The 16547-nt window shown below is 35.6% G+C and overlaps 1 protein-coding gene across 7 annotated transcripts in view; it reads left to right on the top strand.

Moving 5' to 3' along the window:
• Positions 1-16547, top strand: part of LOC143243050 (homeobox protein extradenticle-like) — a 227750-nt gene that overhangs the window by 188933 nt on the left and 22270 nt on the right. For all 7 annotated transcript variants that reach the window (XM_076486761.1, XM_076486750.1, XM_076486728.1 and 4 more), the window contains 2 exons: positions 9181-9371; positions 13894-14029. In XM_076486761.1, the coding sequence (XP_076342876.1) occupies positions 9181-9371; positions 13894-14029 (327 nt within the window). The remainder of the gene's footprint in view (positions 1-9180; positions 9372-13893; positions 14030-16547) is intronic.

Genomic DNA, 16547 nt, shown 5'->3' with positions numbered 1-16547 from the left:
AGGTAGAATGAGAGTAAATTAATCTATAATGCTACTCCCCTCCTCTTTTCAAGCTGTATTTTTGTGCGCCACGTATACCGGACGTGTAGCACGCGTATATCCAATAGTTTTTTTGTTTTTGTTTTTCACTCATCGGGTTCTCTAGTAGCCTAATCTCAAATGCAAATTCTTTTAGGCAGGATTAGAGTAAATTAATCTGTGAGACCAATGGCATGGTCTTATACATCAGTCGAAAGGGTTTGACTTTCTGAGTCCAAAACTGCAATTATATCTCAAATCGGTCAAGCGACGACGGAGCTAAAAATTTGTATTTGAACAAACAAAACAAATCTGAGAGACCTTCCATAAGCCGCTATGCCGCAGCTGAAAAAATTATACTGATTCGTAAAATTAAGACTGAGCATATAGATTGAGTAATATTATTAGTAAATAATATATTTGTTTTGTCACTTTATTAGGATGTATGTGGCGAGAGATAGTTATATAGTAATACAAGTTTCATACGTAAATATTAGACTGAGATGTATTTAATGACAAAAGGCAGAGGGTTCTTTGTTAGGAATGTATATGTGGATAATGATTGCAATTGGATGATATCTTTGCACTGACTCGCCATATTAAGAAAACAGAATTGCCTGTCTCATGACTACAATAGCTCGTGGAGTAACTTAAAACTACTTTTAATTACCTTATTAACTAGAAGGTTCTCCATCTCTTCTGATGATTGTTATTTATTTTATAATAATTTGGATTAACATAAAAATCCGTCGTTGAGTTTCCTCTTACCTAAAAACAAAGTTTATTTCTTATCGCACGTTGCAACTACTTTAAAAATCGTTATGTTTTCTGATATAGCTTTCTGCTAGTGTTATACACGTTTGAGAAAGTAAGCCATACTTATAATGTATATTTCCATCATAGTAGCATCTCTCTCGAGTCACCCAATTTATTCAGCGACTGTCTTTCTAATGCCACCATAGGCTCCTGTAACCCCCCAGTCATCAGATTTATTCGACGACTGTCTTCCTAATGCCATCATAGGTTCCTGTAGCCCCCAAGTCACCCGATTTATTCGGTGACTGCCTTCCAAATGCAACCATAGGTCCCAGTAATCTCCACCTTAAAAGAAAGTTCTTTTATTAAGTGGCTGAAAACTTAATATTAATCTTAAAGCGCTGTTTGTTTGTTTTTTGTTGATAGAGTAACAATTTATGGGGAGTTTAGAAGGTGTTTCTTTTTTTGGTAAGAAAGTTGCCCAGTTTTCCACAGGTATAATTATTAAACATCACATTTAGGGTTTGAAATATTTCCTGTCGCTACTGGTAGTGATGACGTTCAAGATGTTGAACTGAAGTGGATTCAGTGAAAGTATTAGTGAAAGAAATAATAACAAAAGGAGAAGAAAAAAAGGTTTGGTGTGAATATCGCGCAAAGCTATTCGAGGGCTATCTGCGCTAGCCATCCCTAATTTCGCAGTGTAACACTGAAGGGAAGGCAGCTAGTCATCACCACCCACCGCCAACTCTTGGGCTACTCTTTTACCAACGAATAAGGGGATTGAACGTCACAGTATAACGCCCCCACGGCTGAAATGGCGAGCATATTTGGTGCAATGGGGATTCGAACCCGCAACCCTCAGATTGTGAATTGAGTGCCTTAATCACCTAGCCAGAAAAAGGGAAAAAACAAACATTAAAGCACGTAACAGTGTCTATCGGAATATCCCCCACTTTCGATGCTCGTGGTTGTCAGAACACAGATAGCTTTGCACTTAACAGAAACCAAATCAAATATTTCTGGTCGTTTACGTATATGCTGCTTTTAAACTAAGTTTTTTACTTTGCAAAATATCTCACTTTTGTGGAATGTGTTGGTTTGAGCCAGTGTAATAAACTTATCAGCTTATCTTTGCCAACAGCAAAGACTGGATGAAAAAGTGGCTGTCGGCCACATGTGATGTGTGTCATCAAAACTGATAAAATTAAATTCGTTAAATGTTTCCTTTGACGTAGAAATTATTTTGATACATTTCAAATTTATTGATTTCCGTTCCTTTTGTTGACGTGCCTTTCTCATCAAGATGGCCCGGCATGGCCGGGTGGGTTAAGGCGTTCGACTCGTAATCCGAGGGTCGCGGGTTCGAATCCCGGTCGCACCAAACATGCTCGTCCTTTCAGCTATGGGGGCGTTATAATGTGACAGTCAACTTCACTATTCGTTGGTAAAAAAGTAGCCCAAGAGTTGGCGGTGGGTGGTGATGACTAGTTGTCTTCCCTCTAGTCTTGCACTGCTAAATTAGGGACGGCTAGCGCAGATAGCCCTCGTGTAGCTTTGCGCGAAATTAAAAAAAAACAAACAAAACAATTTACATCAAGGTGAACACCATTGCAACAATACATTAAAGTTTTATTAGGAACTCCTGTTAACATCAACGTATTGGATTAACATTCTTCTGTAGTAGACAATATCACTCCCGTACCCATGGTTCGGAAATGTTAACACTTTTAGTTAATGTATCAAGGGCGCCTCGCCCTTAGCACATATTATGCACCTGCATTAATTTCTTTCTTTCTGTTTTTTTTTTTTTTTTACCCTGGAAAAAATTTCGAATCAGAATTAAGACGACAAAAGAATGGAAAATAAAACAAAAATTATAAATAAAAAGTTTCTGTTTAGTCATGGAGCATTCGGGAGGATTCGACCGTTTCATTTCCTTCCAGATACACTGCGCATACGGTCTTTTTTTTTCTTTTTTTGTACCGGTGCCCCTGTGTTAACAAGTTAAGACTGTACGATTAAATTTACGTAACGCAATCTGAATCAGTGTTGCATACTTGCTTGTCAATGAAGCAATTTAAAATTGTAGTTGTTATTTTTCAAGAGTCGAACGAGATTGTCAAAACTTTTTTTATGGTAATAGCTACTAAGAATTTATTATTTTTGTTGCCAAACTATTGTCATTGTAAACAGTGATCCTTGGTTTTAAAACCGTTTTCTTTGTAACCAGTAAGTTGTCTTGAACGTTTGAATCCCGCTTGTTGTTGGTCTATGTAGGAGTTTTATTTTAACCAGCGAACTTAACTTGTTAAATAATTTTCCGTTAAAACATTGCTAAAGCGAAACGTTCATTTATTGTGAAATTTAATCAACTGCATTAGGTTGATTTAATGTACCTTAATAAACCCTTCGTAGCCTCAAATATATGTCTAGCCGAAATTGGAACCTATTTATAGGCCAAAGAACTGAAATCATACATATATATATATATTTTGCAGAAGTATTTGATACTTTCGGAGGGCCTATTCTGGCTTAATGGCAAAAACAATCGATTCCTAACCTGTTGGTCTCGGGATCGAACCTGTTTGTCCTTTCAACTGTGTGGATGTTATAATGTGATGGTCAGTACTTTTATCTGTGTGCGTAAAGAAAAGTCCAAGTGTTGACTATCTTCCTTCCTTTCAGTCAGTCTATCACTTCTTAGTTATGAAAGGATGGTGGATATTTGTTCTCGAGTGGTTTTGTGCGAAATTCAACAACAAGAAATCCAACAATTTTTAGATTTTAGTTTTTCACGAATGACGATGAAACTGGAAAACTTTATGGTTATCGTTACAATGAGGTAGAAATAACACTGAGGGTTTATGGGGGTTAAAAAAAAAGCGCTTGTTTGGCAATACAATAAGAACTGCGAAAAATTGAATTCTCGAGGGCAATTCCTGCGTGTTGGCTCTTATCTATCTTTAACTCCCCTTGGACATGACTCTGACCATTAGTAATTACCGAAGGCCACAGCGGTAATAACGGACAGGGACATAATACCCTTGAGGCACTAGTTTATTTTTCGACTAATACTGGTCAACAAAAGATTTTCATATAAGCTTCAAAATACCTAAATAAATAACAGTAGCAAGTATTTTACCGATCCCCTCCTAAATAAAACACACACAAAGCCATTTGCTGTTACCGCATGATATTTTCGTTTTCTAAAAAACATAATTTCATCTCATGCTGATAGATGTATGTTAATTTTCTACTTTATGTCTTGAACGCCATCATTACTTACGTGTAACTTTCAATGTCCATGTGGATGAGTGGATGTTCACTAAGATTGGATGTAAGTGGATATTAAGTGCGATATCGTATCGTATTAATTGCTATAAAGATGATGACCTACCTTCCACTCACAAGGACTTCAATACCATTAATTAGATCCAAGCTGAAGTCGATATGTGACGTATATCTGTTTATTCTTAAATCTGTTCACTCTCATGTTTCTTCGAGGATATGAGTTATGAGAAATACTATCGGTGCGTACCCCTTTCCTCCCCTCAGGTAATTTTCTGTAACAGTCTTCCCTTTTCAAGCTATCCGTGACGGATTCCACAATCATTTTCTAAGTTTACATACTTACAAGATCATAAAGTATTTTCCTTAGTGCGTCAGCTTGCTCATTAAAAACGATCACTCTCTGGACTAGTTGAAGGACTCCTAGCTACTTATAGCACTTATTCTCATGGGTGTTATCAATCTTAAGTCGACTTAATGCCATTAACCACGCGTGGCTTTATATATATATATATATGTATGTGTGTGTGTGTGTGTCTTCACATGGATGCTTTATGTATGTGTAAGTTTCTCTTTACCTACCACCATCTATCCACAAGGAGTGAGGAGGGTGGAAGTTGAATAATTCATAACATATTTTAAAGTATAGACAGAATCGATCGATTGTAATGTTCCGGTGTTGAAACTCGATTGTTGGTGGGCACGCCCAAGAAGATGAAGGAATTTATTATTATGGTTTTCAAAACCGTTTTTTTGGTTTTTTTACATTTAACTTTTCTCTCTCTTTCCATTTCCTTTTTTTTTGTACAAATAAAATACCTTTTACCCCTCGACCTTTGGTTTAAGCAGGTGCGATTCATAATTGGATTATTATTGTGTTTTTATTAATATTGTAAGATGGTTTGTTTTGTTGTTTTTTTTAAATTTCGTACAAAGCTATACAAGGGCTTTCTGCGCTAGTCGTCCCTAATGTAGCAGTGTAAGACTAGATGGAAGGCAGCTAGTTATCACCACCCACCGCCAACTCTTGGGCCACTCTTTTACCAACGAATAACGGGATTGAATGTCACATTATAACGCCCCCATGGCTGAAAGGGCGAGCATGTTTGGTGCGACGGGGATTCGAACCCGTGACCCTCGGATTACGCGTCGAACGCCTTAACCCACCTGGCCATGCCAGGCCTTGTAAGATAGAAAATAAGTGTTTGTAAATTAAAAGCTATATGATATTTTATAATCTTTATTTATTATTCTGTGAAACACACACACACACACACCAGTAAAAATTAGATTCTCCCTTGTGGTCACATTGATAGGAAAAGGAGGTTTTGAATACACGCGAGAATATCTAAACAAATTAGAAGCTTTCACATAACAATTCGAAGAACTTATGAGTAAATATAAAGTGTATATATATCAACCACACTCTATCTGTTACATCCAGTGCGAACAAGGCCTTTTGATACAATGGAACATCATGCCTGATGGTATATTTGTGAAGATCGTTGCGTGTTTTCTAACAATTTATTAATTTTTTCCTTATATTTCAGACCTTCTTATACGTATTATATTTTCTAATTATACAATACTAACTGTGCAAAGATTATTTCAGTCAAAATTAGTATCACATTTAAAGAATGAGCGATACTGTATGTTGACGGTTTAGAAAATACAAAGTATAGATAAAACAAAAAGGTTACTAAACCGATTTAACATTATTCATCCAGAATGATGAGAGAAAACGACGTTTTCATTTTTCTTTCAGTTCAAAAAATTATTTTGGTTCTTTGAATTTATAACTTTTCTTTTTCCGTTTTACATTCATTTCTCGTTTTTTCTTTTTTTGCCATTTCCATCCTGGTTTTGGCTGGAGTGGTTATATATATTTACAACCTTTTTTCTTCCAGCTTATAATCATATAAAATTCTTCAAACAAAAACCACTTAATTATAGTAACACTTTGTGTACTTCGACACTCTTGACTCTCACTTATATATATATATATACCTCAGTTTATTTTATCTCAAGTTTGCACACGTGCATATCAGGCCCGATTTTGACACTTACAGTAGTCTGTAAGCCCAAGTAAGTCACGTGGTACAGCTTATCAGGTATAAACACTAACAACTGGCGAGAAAGAAGCACGTGCACCTCATCATATCGTGGCGACCGTGTATATGTTTGTAAATTCTCAGTGGCCAATAATTAACAAAATAATAGCGCGTGTATGTTGTTAGAATCGTTGGTTAGCACTTGAACACCAATTGAGGTTGGTACTTGATGGCTGGCCTCGATAGAAACCATGGAAATAAATGTGCTAAGCTGTACAAACTCTAGACAGTTTGATGTTATTAGAAGAGGCCAAACGACACCGACGTTTAAGGGCGCTGTTTCAGGCCTACGCTCGTAAAAGTGAACAAAGTTGCTTGAAGCGGTTTTACGTGACTTTTATGGCCTTTCATGATCCGTAACTCATCTTGTCAGTTACAACGAACTACGGACAACTCCTCGGGTCTCGTCGTTACTTCGCCGATTAGAGTTTAAAACGAAAAGATTAGATGTGTTTGAGCGATTCTGAGCGTTATGCTGATCGTTATAAATTAGATTGAATATTAGTACTTGTCCACAAAAAGATTTCTTAGGCCTTGTACGAATGTCCGTGCTAAGGATTTAGGTAGTCATTGGTGATGTTAAAAATCTAGACAGCCCCGGCAACTAGTTATAAAAGATTGTGTTTCTAAGGTTTATAAACTGTGTTACTAACATAAGTTTTAGATGATCTGACACTAAAAAGATCCTAGGTAGTCTGAACGTAAGGAAGGGTGAAGATACGTATACAGTGATCTCAAATTTGGAAAGAAAAATGAAACCAAGCAAAAGTGTGCCTAAGTTATGGGAAAAAAACGGTCTATGAAATTTAGGAAAATTATAGGTAATTTTGGAGATTTAGTAAAATTAAATAATCTTGGTTTCGTTTGTTTTGAATTTTGCGCAAAGCTACACGAGGGCTATCTGTGTTAGCCTTCCCTAATTTAGCAGTGTAAGGCTAGAGGGAAGGCAGCTAGTCATCACCACCCACCGCCAACTTTTGGGCTACTCTTTTAGCAGCGAATAGTGGGATTAACTATCACATTATAACGCCCCCATGGCTGAAAGGACGAGCATGTTTGGTGTGATGGGGATTCGAACCCGCGACCCTCAAATTAAGGTAATCTTGGAAATTTAGGGAAAATGTAGGTAAAAATCTTTGAAACTGAGAAAATGTAGGTAATTTCTAAGATTTAGAAAGCTGTTAATAAGCTTTGAGATATAGGGGGAATGTGAAAAGTCTCTGAAGCTAAGGAAATGGAATACTGTGGCTGGTTTTTGAGATCGAAATAGACTATTGAACTCATCCGTATGTTATATTCTGTTGGTGTTATACTAAAACGTATTTTTTCTTTTAACGTTTCAACTGATATCTAAAGAAAACACTAGCCATCATCAATCCTTCCTAGTGTGTTTGCCTAAAGTCTGTCCGTCACACGTACATACACAATACTTCTGTAATCTGTTTTGTTTTTTGTTGTTGTTTTTTTCGATTTATAATCGCAAGTAATATTGTGAAACCAAGCCAAAGTCTGACGCCCTCTAGTTTAAAGAAAGTTGCAGGAAACGAATGTTTCATGACCACAAGTTAAAATAATTCTGAAGATTAACATGTTTGCTAGATTAGAAAGTTGTAGTTTTGCAGAGGTAAATTTAACCGAATCTTATATGTATAATATAAGAAAGTGCTTATTCAATACATCATTGTACGTGCATATCTATTTATCTATGTATTAAATAAAATTAGGAACTTCCTAAGCACATTAACTAAAATGGTGGCAGCACAGACTGTGAATATGGTATAAATAAGACATATATATATACACACAGATACTCTATGGTTCTTATAATTATTCTGTGATTATTTTATAAACATCCATCGTTGATAATGTCGAATTATGTTATCATTGTTAAGTGTGTTTTCCAAGCAGCACACAGTGTTTGTAACGACATCACTCACACCGCTTATTTTATTTGTCAGTTTTATTGAAAATACCAATAATGCTACCCTAAAAATAATGTCAGGTAAGAAACCGTAGTACGACAAATATTTGGTTCTATTTTGTTTGTATTTATTGAATTTTTTTTTTTTATTATTCTGTAAAATATTCATCCAGGGCTGATGTTTGAACCAACGAATTTTCAGCCAAGGCTCCAAGGACGGCTCTGAGTTGTTGTTGTTTTTTTAAATAAACTTTTAGCTTATACTTACGTCGTCTCTTGACCAATCTGAGATATAATTACAGTTTTGTACTCAGGAGGTCAAACCATTTCGATGATGTGTTTAACCACGTCCAGTATCTCATAGATTACTCTAATTCTACCTTAAAGAATTTAAACTTGAGGGTAGACTGGTAAAATTCTTGATGAGTAGTAAAATCGAATCGAGTATACAATTTACTCAATTCGTGCCTAGGCCCAGCATGGCCAAGCGTGTTAAGGCGTGCGACTCGTAATCTGAGGGTCGCGGGTTCGCATCCCCGTCGCGCCAAACATGCTCGCCCTTTCAGCCGTGGGGGCGTTATAATGTTCGGCCAATCCCACTATTCGTTGGTAAAAGAGTAGCCCAAGAGTTGGCGGTGGGTGGTGATGACTAGCTGCCTTCCCTCTAGTCTTACACTGCTAAATTAGGGACGACTAGCGCAGATAGCCCTCGAGTAGCTTTGTGCGAAATTCAAAAATAAACAAACAAATTATTCGTGCCTAAAATAATTTCAATTGCCGCTGTTAATAAGGATTCACTCTTGTTATTTTTAATAATATCGTGAACAATTAGTAATAATTCAGATCATGGGTACAAACTAATTTCGTTCTTTCTCCCATTATCAAACCCTGTTCACTTGCTAAATTATTTATTGGGGGTTGATGTTTGAGCTAGTTAGTTTTTTATTTATAATGCACTGCTATGAAAGGTTTAGTAATAAGTGTTACACAAATTCTAATATGGACTGGCCTTTTGTTTTCTGGTTTATAAATTTATTACCTATTTTGTAACACGTCCTTTTTTTGTTATTCTGCATCATTCAGGCATGTAGTGAGTTTACAGCACATGTCATGAACCTCCTCAGAGAGCAGAGTCGAAACCGACCAATCACATCAAAGGAGATTGAAAGGATGGTTCAGATTATTCACCGGAAGTTCAACTCTATCCAGGTGCAGCTAAAACAAAGCACGTGTGAAGCAGTCATGATTCTGAGGTCGAGGTTTTTAGATGCCAGGTTTGTGCGTACTTCTTTTGTTGTTAACATGAATTTTATTTTTCGATACAAGGAAGAACAAAAGATGGAATACCATTACTTTTCGTATATAGACTATTTTCTAATTATCTTATTCCAGTCGTTATGGAAGTTAATTGTACTCAAAATCCCGTATTAGAGTCAGCTTTATTCTTTAAAGTATAAATTTAGAAATTAAACTATTTTAACTTGATAAAATCATATTTTCTAAACATCCCTTTGTTCTTACACACTGTATTACAGAAAAATACTAAACCAGTTTATGCTTTACCGTATTTATAATGTTTCATTTCCAAACTTTTGAAAGTTTTTTGTTGTTTTTTTTACTTTTCTTATTTCTCCGACTGAATAAGATTTAATGAGTTTGATCAAATTTGATGCCCCTTATGTGGTAGAAAAGGCTCCAAAGAATCTTTTCCATTAAAACTATTTAATAGCTTACTAAAAGGACCGCGCTTCTCTACATTTCCAGTTTAATTTAAATGACCAGGTAATAAAAACAAAGCACGCTTCCAGGGTTACTCAAGTGTTTCGATTTTGGTTCTTGCTTTATATTTTAAGAGCATTAAAAGCACTTTCTGTTAAGACATGTCTTTACTTTTACTAATTCATTTACGTACATTAGTTTATAACGTTTGTACATCTTTTTACAAGGTAGTTAGTTGCCTTTGGTTTCAGTTAGTTACCAACCACAGAGGAGCTCAACAGTATTTGATTGTCTTATGTACTTTTTCATTGTAGTATAAGGGGAGGGGAGGCAGTTACGTATCAAGTTAGTACTTTAGACCCTAATTTTATATCTGCCCCTCCCTTCGCGAATAATTCACCAAAAAATTATCTTCCAACCCCAAAACCCCAATACATTAAAATGCAATGAAACTGATTAAAATTTGTTTTGAATAGTTTAATATATTTTTATCACTGAGATGCGCCCATCAAATTGTTATGCTTTAAACCCAAGTCTATTGGTTAGTACTCCCCTGGTGGGAAGTGTGAGAAGCGAGATTTGTAAGAAATATTAGGTATCACTAGAACTTTGTCTGATCACCCATCTTGTTTCAGCCGTTGAATATTCTTCAAGTAGATTAAAGCTTGTTACAGAGATTAATGTTTAATTCCAATAATAATAATTTATACTACCAGTCAGATAAAAGGCCCAGCATGGCCAGGTGATTGAGGCGCTCGATTCGTAATCCGAGGGTCGCGGGTTCGGATCCCCGTCGCACCAAACATGCTCGCCCATTCAGCCCTGGGGGCCTTATAATGTGCGGTCAATCCCGCTATTCGTTGGTAAAAGAGTAGTCCAAGAGTTGACGGCGAGTAGTGATAGCTAGCTGCCTTACATCTAGTTTTTTTACTGCTAAATTAGGGACGGTTAGTGCAGATAGCCCTCATGTAGCTTTGCGCGAAATTTAAAAAACAAACAAACAGTCAGATAAATCGAGTTATGAATTTATTACTTTGTATCAATCCTTTTTTTTACCTACGTTCTCTAAAGTCACAAACATTCATAATACTAACAAAAACAATGTGATATCATGACAATTTGTGAAACTGACACGAATGTGCACACGTGCTCATTCTTAGCAGGCAATAGAATTGTTTAAAGTCCTAGTTATACAACTTTATTCAAAATACTTGTGATTTTGACCAGATACAACAGGGTGTTCGGAAAGTCACTGTGCAGTTTTGTATTCTAATAAATATATAAGTGTACAGTGACTTTCCGAACATCCTGTATATATTTCAACGCTTGATGATTCCGTTTCGTTGAAATCCATTATAAGGCAACAACGCTTTTTTATTTTATTTTTAAAGACTCTAGAAGTTTTCACCTACAATACGTACAGTTTAATTGGATTTTATTGATTAGAATTAGCTGTTAGAAATAGAAGTATGTGTGTGTGTGTTTCTTTTATAGAAAAGCCACATCGGGCTATCTGCTGAACCCACCGAGGGGAATCGAACCCCTGATTTTAGCGTTGTGAATCAGTAGACATACCGCTGTACTAGCGGGGGGCTATAAGGAAGTATAAGATAAAGATAGTCAGTTGTTAGATGGGTGAGACGCCCAGAATAATGGTGAAGAAAAGTGCAGAATAATACATTTGTTCTCGGTCGATTCTTCCATTTTATAATAATCATGACTTTAAATTCAACGGTTTTCGTATTGCCTTTGATCCCCATCGTATATTTTTCAGTGGATTCGTAATCAGATCAGTTCTAGCGTTTCTAAATTCTTGTAATTGCTGTTGTTTGCCCCTCTTTAAATTATCTTTTGATTTCACCAGTATCTTACGTGTACATCAACATAGTTTTAGCGAAAGATTGAAAGAAACAAGAATCTTTTAAGTTCATGGAAAAGACTTACCTTCCATCCAACAAGATCAACAAAATATTTTCTATTCGGGACACAAGAATCCATCTAGTGGTAGGGGGATTTATCATTATTCACGTGCACCAGAACTTCCCTTTAATTTATGTGCATTATTACAGAGAGCTAATTAAGCCACGCTAGAGAAAATACGCTGTATTCTGTATCCATCTACAACGGAACTTTAAAGCCCGTTATTGCTGGTCTCCAGGTTCTGAAAGCTTTGGATCTGTCCATAAGTAACTTAAGTAAGATTGTGGTTTCTATGAAAGCTTTCATCTTCTCACATGGAAAACAAGCTTAATCAATAAAAATGGAAAGCTTATGTAAGACTAAAAGCATGGTGTTTTTTTCATTTCATCTGCTTTTCTTTAAAACCTTACCAGAGAACTGTACAGTAAATCCGACAACGCTGGATGGTCTATAATTGCTAAAAGCAGTGGCTGTTTATCACCGCGGGGGTTCATTTTTAAAGGCATCTCAGTTAGGACACGGTTTTTGTGTGTCAGCTAAAAGGATAGAAAATGTTGTTGTTGTTTTTTTAAAACGAAACAATTTCAATGGAAAGCTCTGTTGAATTGGGTTTTATAGAGATGGGAGTCCAATTTCAAAATAATGAAAGTGATTGTTCTAGTTAAAAAATTTCCCCGCTTCTCCCATTTTCCCTCCTTTCTTTCCTGATCTTTTGTTGCCAACGGGTTTATATTTCGAAAACGATGTATCTCAATCAAATAAGGGCTGATGAGAGGTTTCGATCACTGTAGTCATTTACCGAATGGAGGCACTCGGGCATGTTACTAAATTTGTAATGTACGAATTCACTAATGACTTCGGATCAAAAGGATTGGCCGTCGTTGATATATGTTCTGGAATAATTCTTTCATTCGAACGCCATCCCCTGCCGTTTCTCGAGATATATTTAAAATTAGACAGCAGTACAGTTAGATTGGTCATAATAAGTATGTAATCTTCCTTAATGTTTTATAATGTGATTTGAATTGAATTTGGTTACAAAAAAGTTTTGTCATTTATACTTTTCTTGTTCTCTTTTTTTTTCATTAAGTCTTAAAAATAACATGCTATATCCGTAAATGCTGCTTATAATAAATTGGAGAATATAGTTAACTCCACCACCACCCATTTAAAGAAATAACATTTTTTTATGTACAAGGTTTATAAAGAAGGATAAGCCAATGGAGGAAAAAAACTTTAAGGAATTGTTGTTTATTGATTCCAAAAACATAATTATAATCTTTCCATGTAATATTGGTCAGCATGCATTTCTTTTTTTTTTCTTTCTTTTGGCAAAGCCACATCGGGCTATCTGCTGTGTCTACCGAGAGGAATCAAACCCCTGATTTTAGCGTTGTAATTCTGTAGACTTCTGGCTGTACTAGCGAAGGACCATGCGTCTTGTAAGCTACAACAAGCTAATTATTTCGTGAAATTAAAAACAATATATATATATATATGTACATTTTATGTCAGTAGTTTTATGTTATTGTAGTTAGACTTGTAATACTAACTAAAATGCCAGGTGATTAGGGCACTGAACTCGCAATCTGAAGATCGCAGATTCGAATCCGCTTCACACAAAACGTGTTCGCCCTTTCAGCTGTGAGAGCGTTATAATGTTACGGTCAATCTCACTATTCGTTGGTAAAAGAGTAGACCAAGATGTGGCAGTGGATGATGACTAACTGTCTTCCATTTAGTCTTACAATGCTATATTGGGGACGGCTAGCGCAGATAGCCCTCGTGTAGCTATGCACGAAATTCAAAAACAAACTAAAATTTTAGCTTATTTTTACGTATATACTATTTTTATTTTTAAATGCATCTGCCTCAAGTGTAAAAGATAAAACTTCAGCAGCTGAGAATTCTGGTTGTAAAAATACCACTACTAAAATAACATCTTTCAGACACTGTACAACATGTTTGTTTGTTTTTTGTTTTTTTTTGCTAATCTGAAGATGACCTAAGAAGGTCCAAACGTTGTTCTCTGCTTTATTAGTAAAAGTTTTAATATCCATAGCAATCGTCCCGTGATTTATTTTGACTTCAGTTGGGTACCTCATCATCACGAGAACCTATGATTATTTACTTATTGAAGTTTGTTTTTTTTTACAGGAGAAAAAGGAGGAATTTCAGTAAACAAGCAACAGAGATATTGAACGAATACTTCTACTCCCATTTAAGTAACCCTTACCCCAGTGAAGAAGCCAAAGAGGAGCTAGCTAGAAAATGTGGAATTACCATTTCGCAGGTAATCGTTTCGTTCCATCTCGGTTTTTCTGAGTTCGTTCCAGCAATGAATTTTTGTCCACGTTCTGATACTTGTTGTTGTAAAAATGAAACCTTGTGATTGGTTTCGAAAGTTCAAATTGCTAATTATATCTTACTCTCTATAGTTGTTTTTTTCAATGTTAAGGTAAGAAACTATATTTCTAAAAATATAAAAACTTCCATCATTGTATCACGTACACAGATCATTTGTCTGATATTCAGTTATTGTTGAAAATGAACTTAAGGACAAGTTTCTAACTTATTTTTGTATCATTGACCATTATAAATTCTAATTAAGGTTTTCTGCCAATAATTTTAATATACTTTGTGAATGTTTATTACGGTTTCGGCGTCTTACAAATATGATTTCTTTTTGTGAAATGTAACCCGTCATTCGTAGCAGGTTAGCTACCTTGAGGTATGATATAATACTGTATGTTATTTACCTGATATCATTCGTTGCTTCGTAATAATAACCACCAGAAAGTTAGAGTAGGTAAAAGTGGTTGAATTCTTACGGTATATACACTAAGACATGAGGCACTGCCCCTCTGGCCCCCCCGCTAGTACAGCGGTAAGTCTACGGATTTACAACGCTAAAATCAGGAGTTCGATTTCCCTCAGTGGGCTCAGCAGATATCCAGATATGGCTTTGCTATAAGAAAACACACACACTTTGACTAGCAGGCGCATGTTAACAGTTTCCAAGCTTTGATAAGAAGGCTCACATTAACAGTTTTCAAGAAGAAACTTGTTAAATGTTTCAAGGTTTTGATTAGGAGATTCATGTTAAACTTTCAAGGACTCGATTAACAGAAACGTCTTAGTAAAGCTAAGCCAGTTGAAAAGATTAAGACTTTCCGTTAAGAAACTCAAGCTATATTATCTTAACTGTTGACTACGTCCAAGAACTGTATGTTTTTTAGATTCGTAACAGATTTAACAGCAACGCACAGTCATGATGACGAAAATAATAAAGAAATAGAATGTTACGCATTCTCTTGTAAGTTTTTAGGTTGTTTGCAAATTGTTTGCTCTCGTTTTGAACAGGCATGTAAGATTTATATATATATTAATTTTCTGTTGCTATAAAATTTGATTATAAAGGTTATTTTATATCGTTAGCTTAGTATATGAATTTAGAACTGACGTAAATCTCTTGACCAAGCTGAACCTTATGAGTGTCCCACCAAACATTCTCGCCATTTTAGCCGTGGGGGTGTTATAATGTGACGGTCAATTCCACTCACTCTTCGTTGGCAATATAGTAGCCCAAGAGTTAGCGGTGGATGGTGATGACTAGTTGCTTTCCCTCTAGTCTTACACTGCTAAATTAGGGATGGCTAACGCAGATAGCCCTTGTGTAGCTTTGTGCGAAGTTCAAACCAAACCAATTTCCAACGTACAGTGTAGTACCATTTGTCATAATAAAAGCGTCCCCCCGCTAGGACAGTGTTAAGTCTGTGGATTTACAACGCTAAAATCAAGAGTTCGATTCCTCTCGGTGGATACAGTAGATAGCCCGATGTGGCTATGCTATAAGAAACAAACAAACATAAGAAAAGCACTCAAAAGGTAATTAGTAGGCAAGTTACACACTTTGTTTTCACCTGCGTAAGTTTAATCAGACCATTTTGAATCAGAGACCAGATACTGAAAGGTAATTCTAAACTTTTATGCGTAAGTTATTAATTACTTACCAAGTTACTAAACAACTTAGTTCTACAGCACAGCTACCGAGCTAAATATTTGACACATACGTAGATAGAGATTTTATATTAACGTCATCAAATGTATTTCATCAAAGTCGAGGACATTAATTACATCGGGGGGGGGGGGGTTGTTCAGCATTAAAAATTCCCATATAGTAATAAAGTATACATAAATATGTCTCAGTCAGAGATAGCAAATGTAAGGTTCACAACAGTAAATTATAAAACTATTATTTCTGTCTGTCATAATATAATGTTATGAAAGACAGATTGGAAAAAATTGACTTTGAACCTTTTATTTAAATAGAAACCGGTATCCTTAATAATCGAGTCTCTACTCGATGTGTTGGTGGTAACATTATTTTAGGTTTTCAGATGTATTGGTGTATAATAGTGATAGTATATCATGAGTAATAACTGAGTTTTACTGAGTATACTGTTGTAACAATTAAATATTCATAAAATGTTTTGGTGTGTAATGGTAACAGTATGTTGAATGTATTGATGTATGACTGTTTTGGATGTATTATTGTACAATAGTGACAGTGTTTTAGGTGTATTGATTACTTCTTTAAGAACAATAACTTCCATGCATTTCGTGGAAATGTTTGTCGAATCGTTAAAAAATCTTTCTCATGACCTGTTTAAAGTTGTAGTATTCTAAAACTAGTCTTGGAACAGTAGACCTAATGATTGGATTGCAAGTTACATTCATAACAGAAACAATTATTTTGTTTCCTAACTATATCATCGACAAAACACAGTTGACAATTCTATATGATATGA

The sequence above is a fragment of the Tachypleus tridentatus genome, chromosome 2, assembly GCF_004210375.1.
Source record: "Tachypleus tridentatus isolate NWPU-2018 chromosome 2, ASM421037v1, whole genome shotgun sequence".
Lineage (NCBI taxonomy): Eukaryota > Metazoa > Arthropoda > Merostomata > Xiphosura > Limulidae > Tachypleus > Tachypleus tridentatus.
Note: the sequence above shows the minus strand (reverse complement) of the source record. Positions and strands in the feature narration are given on the sequence as shown.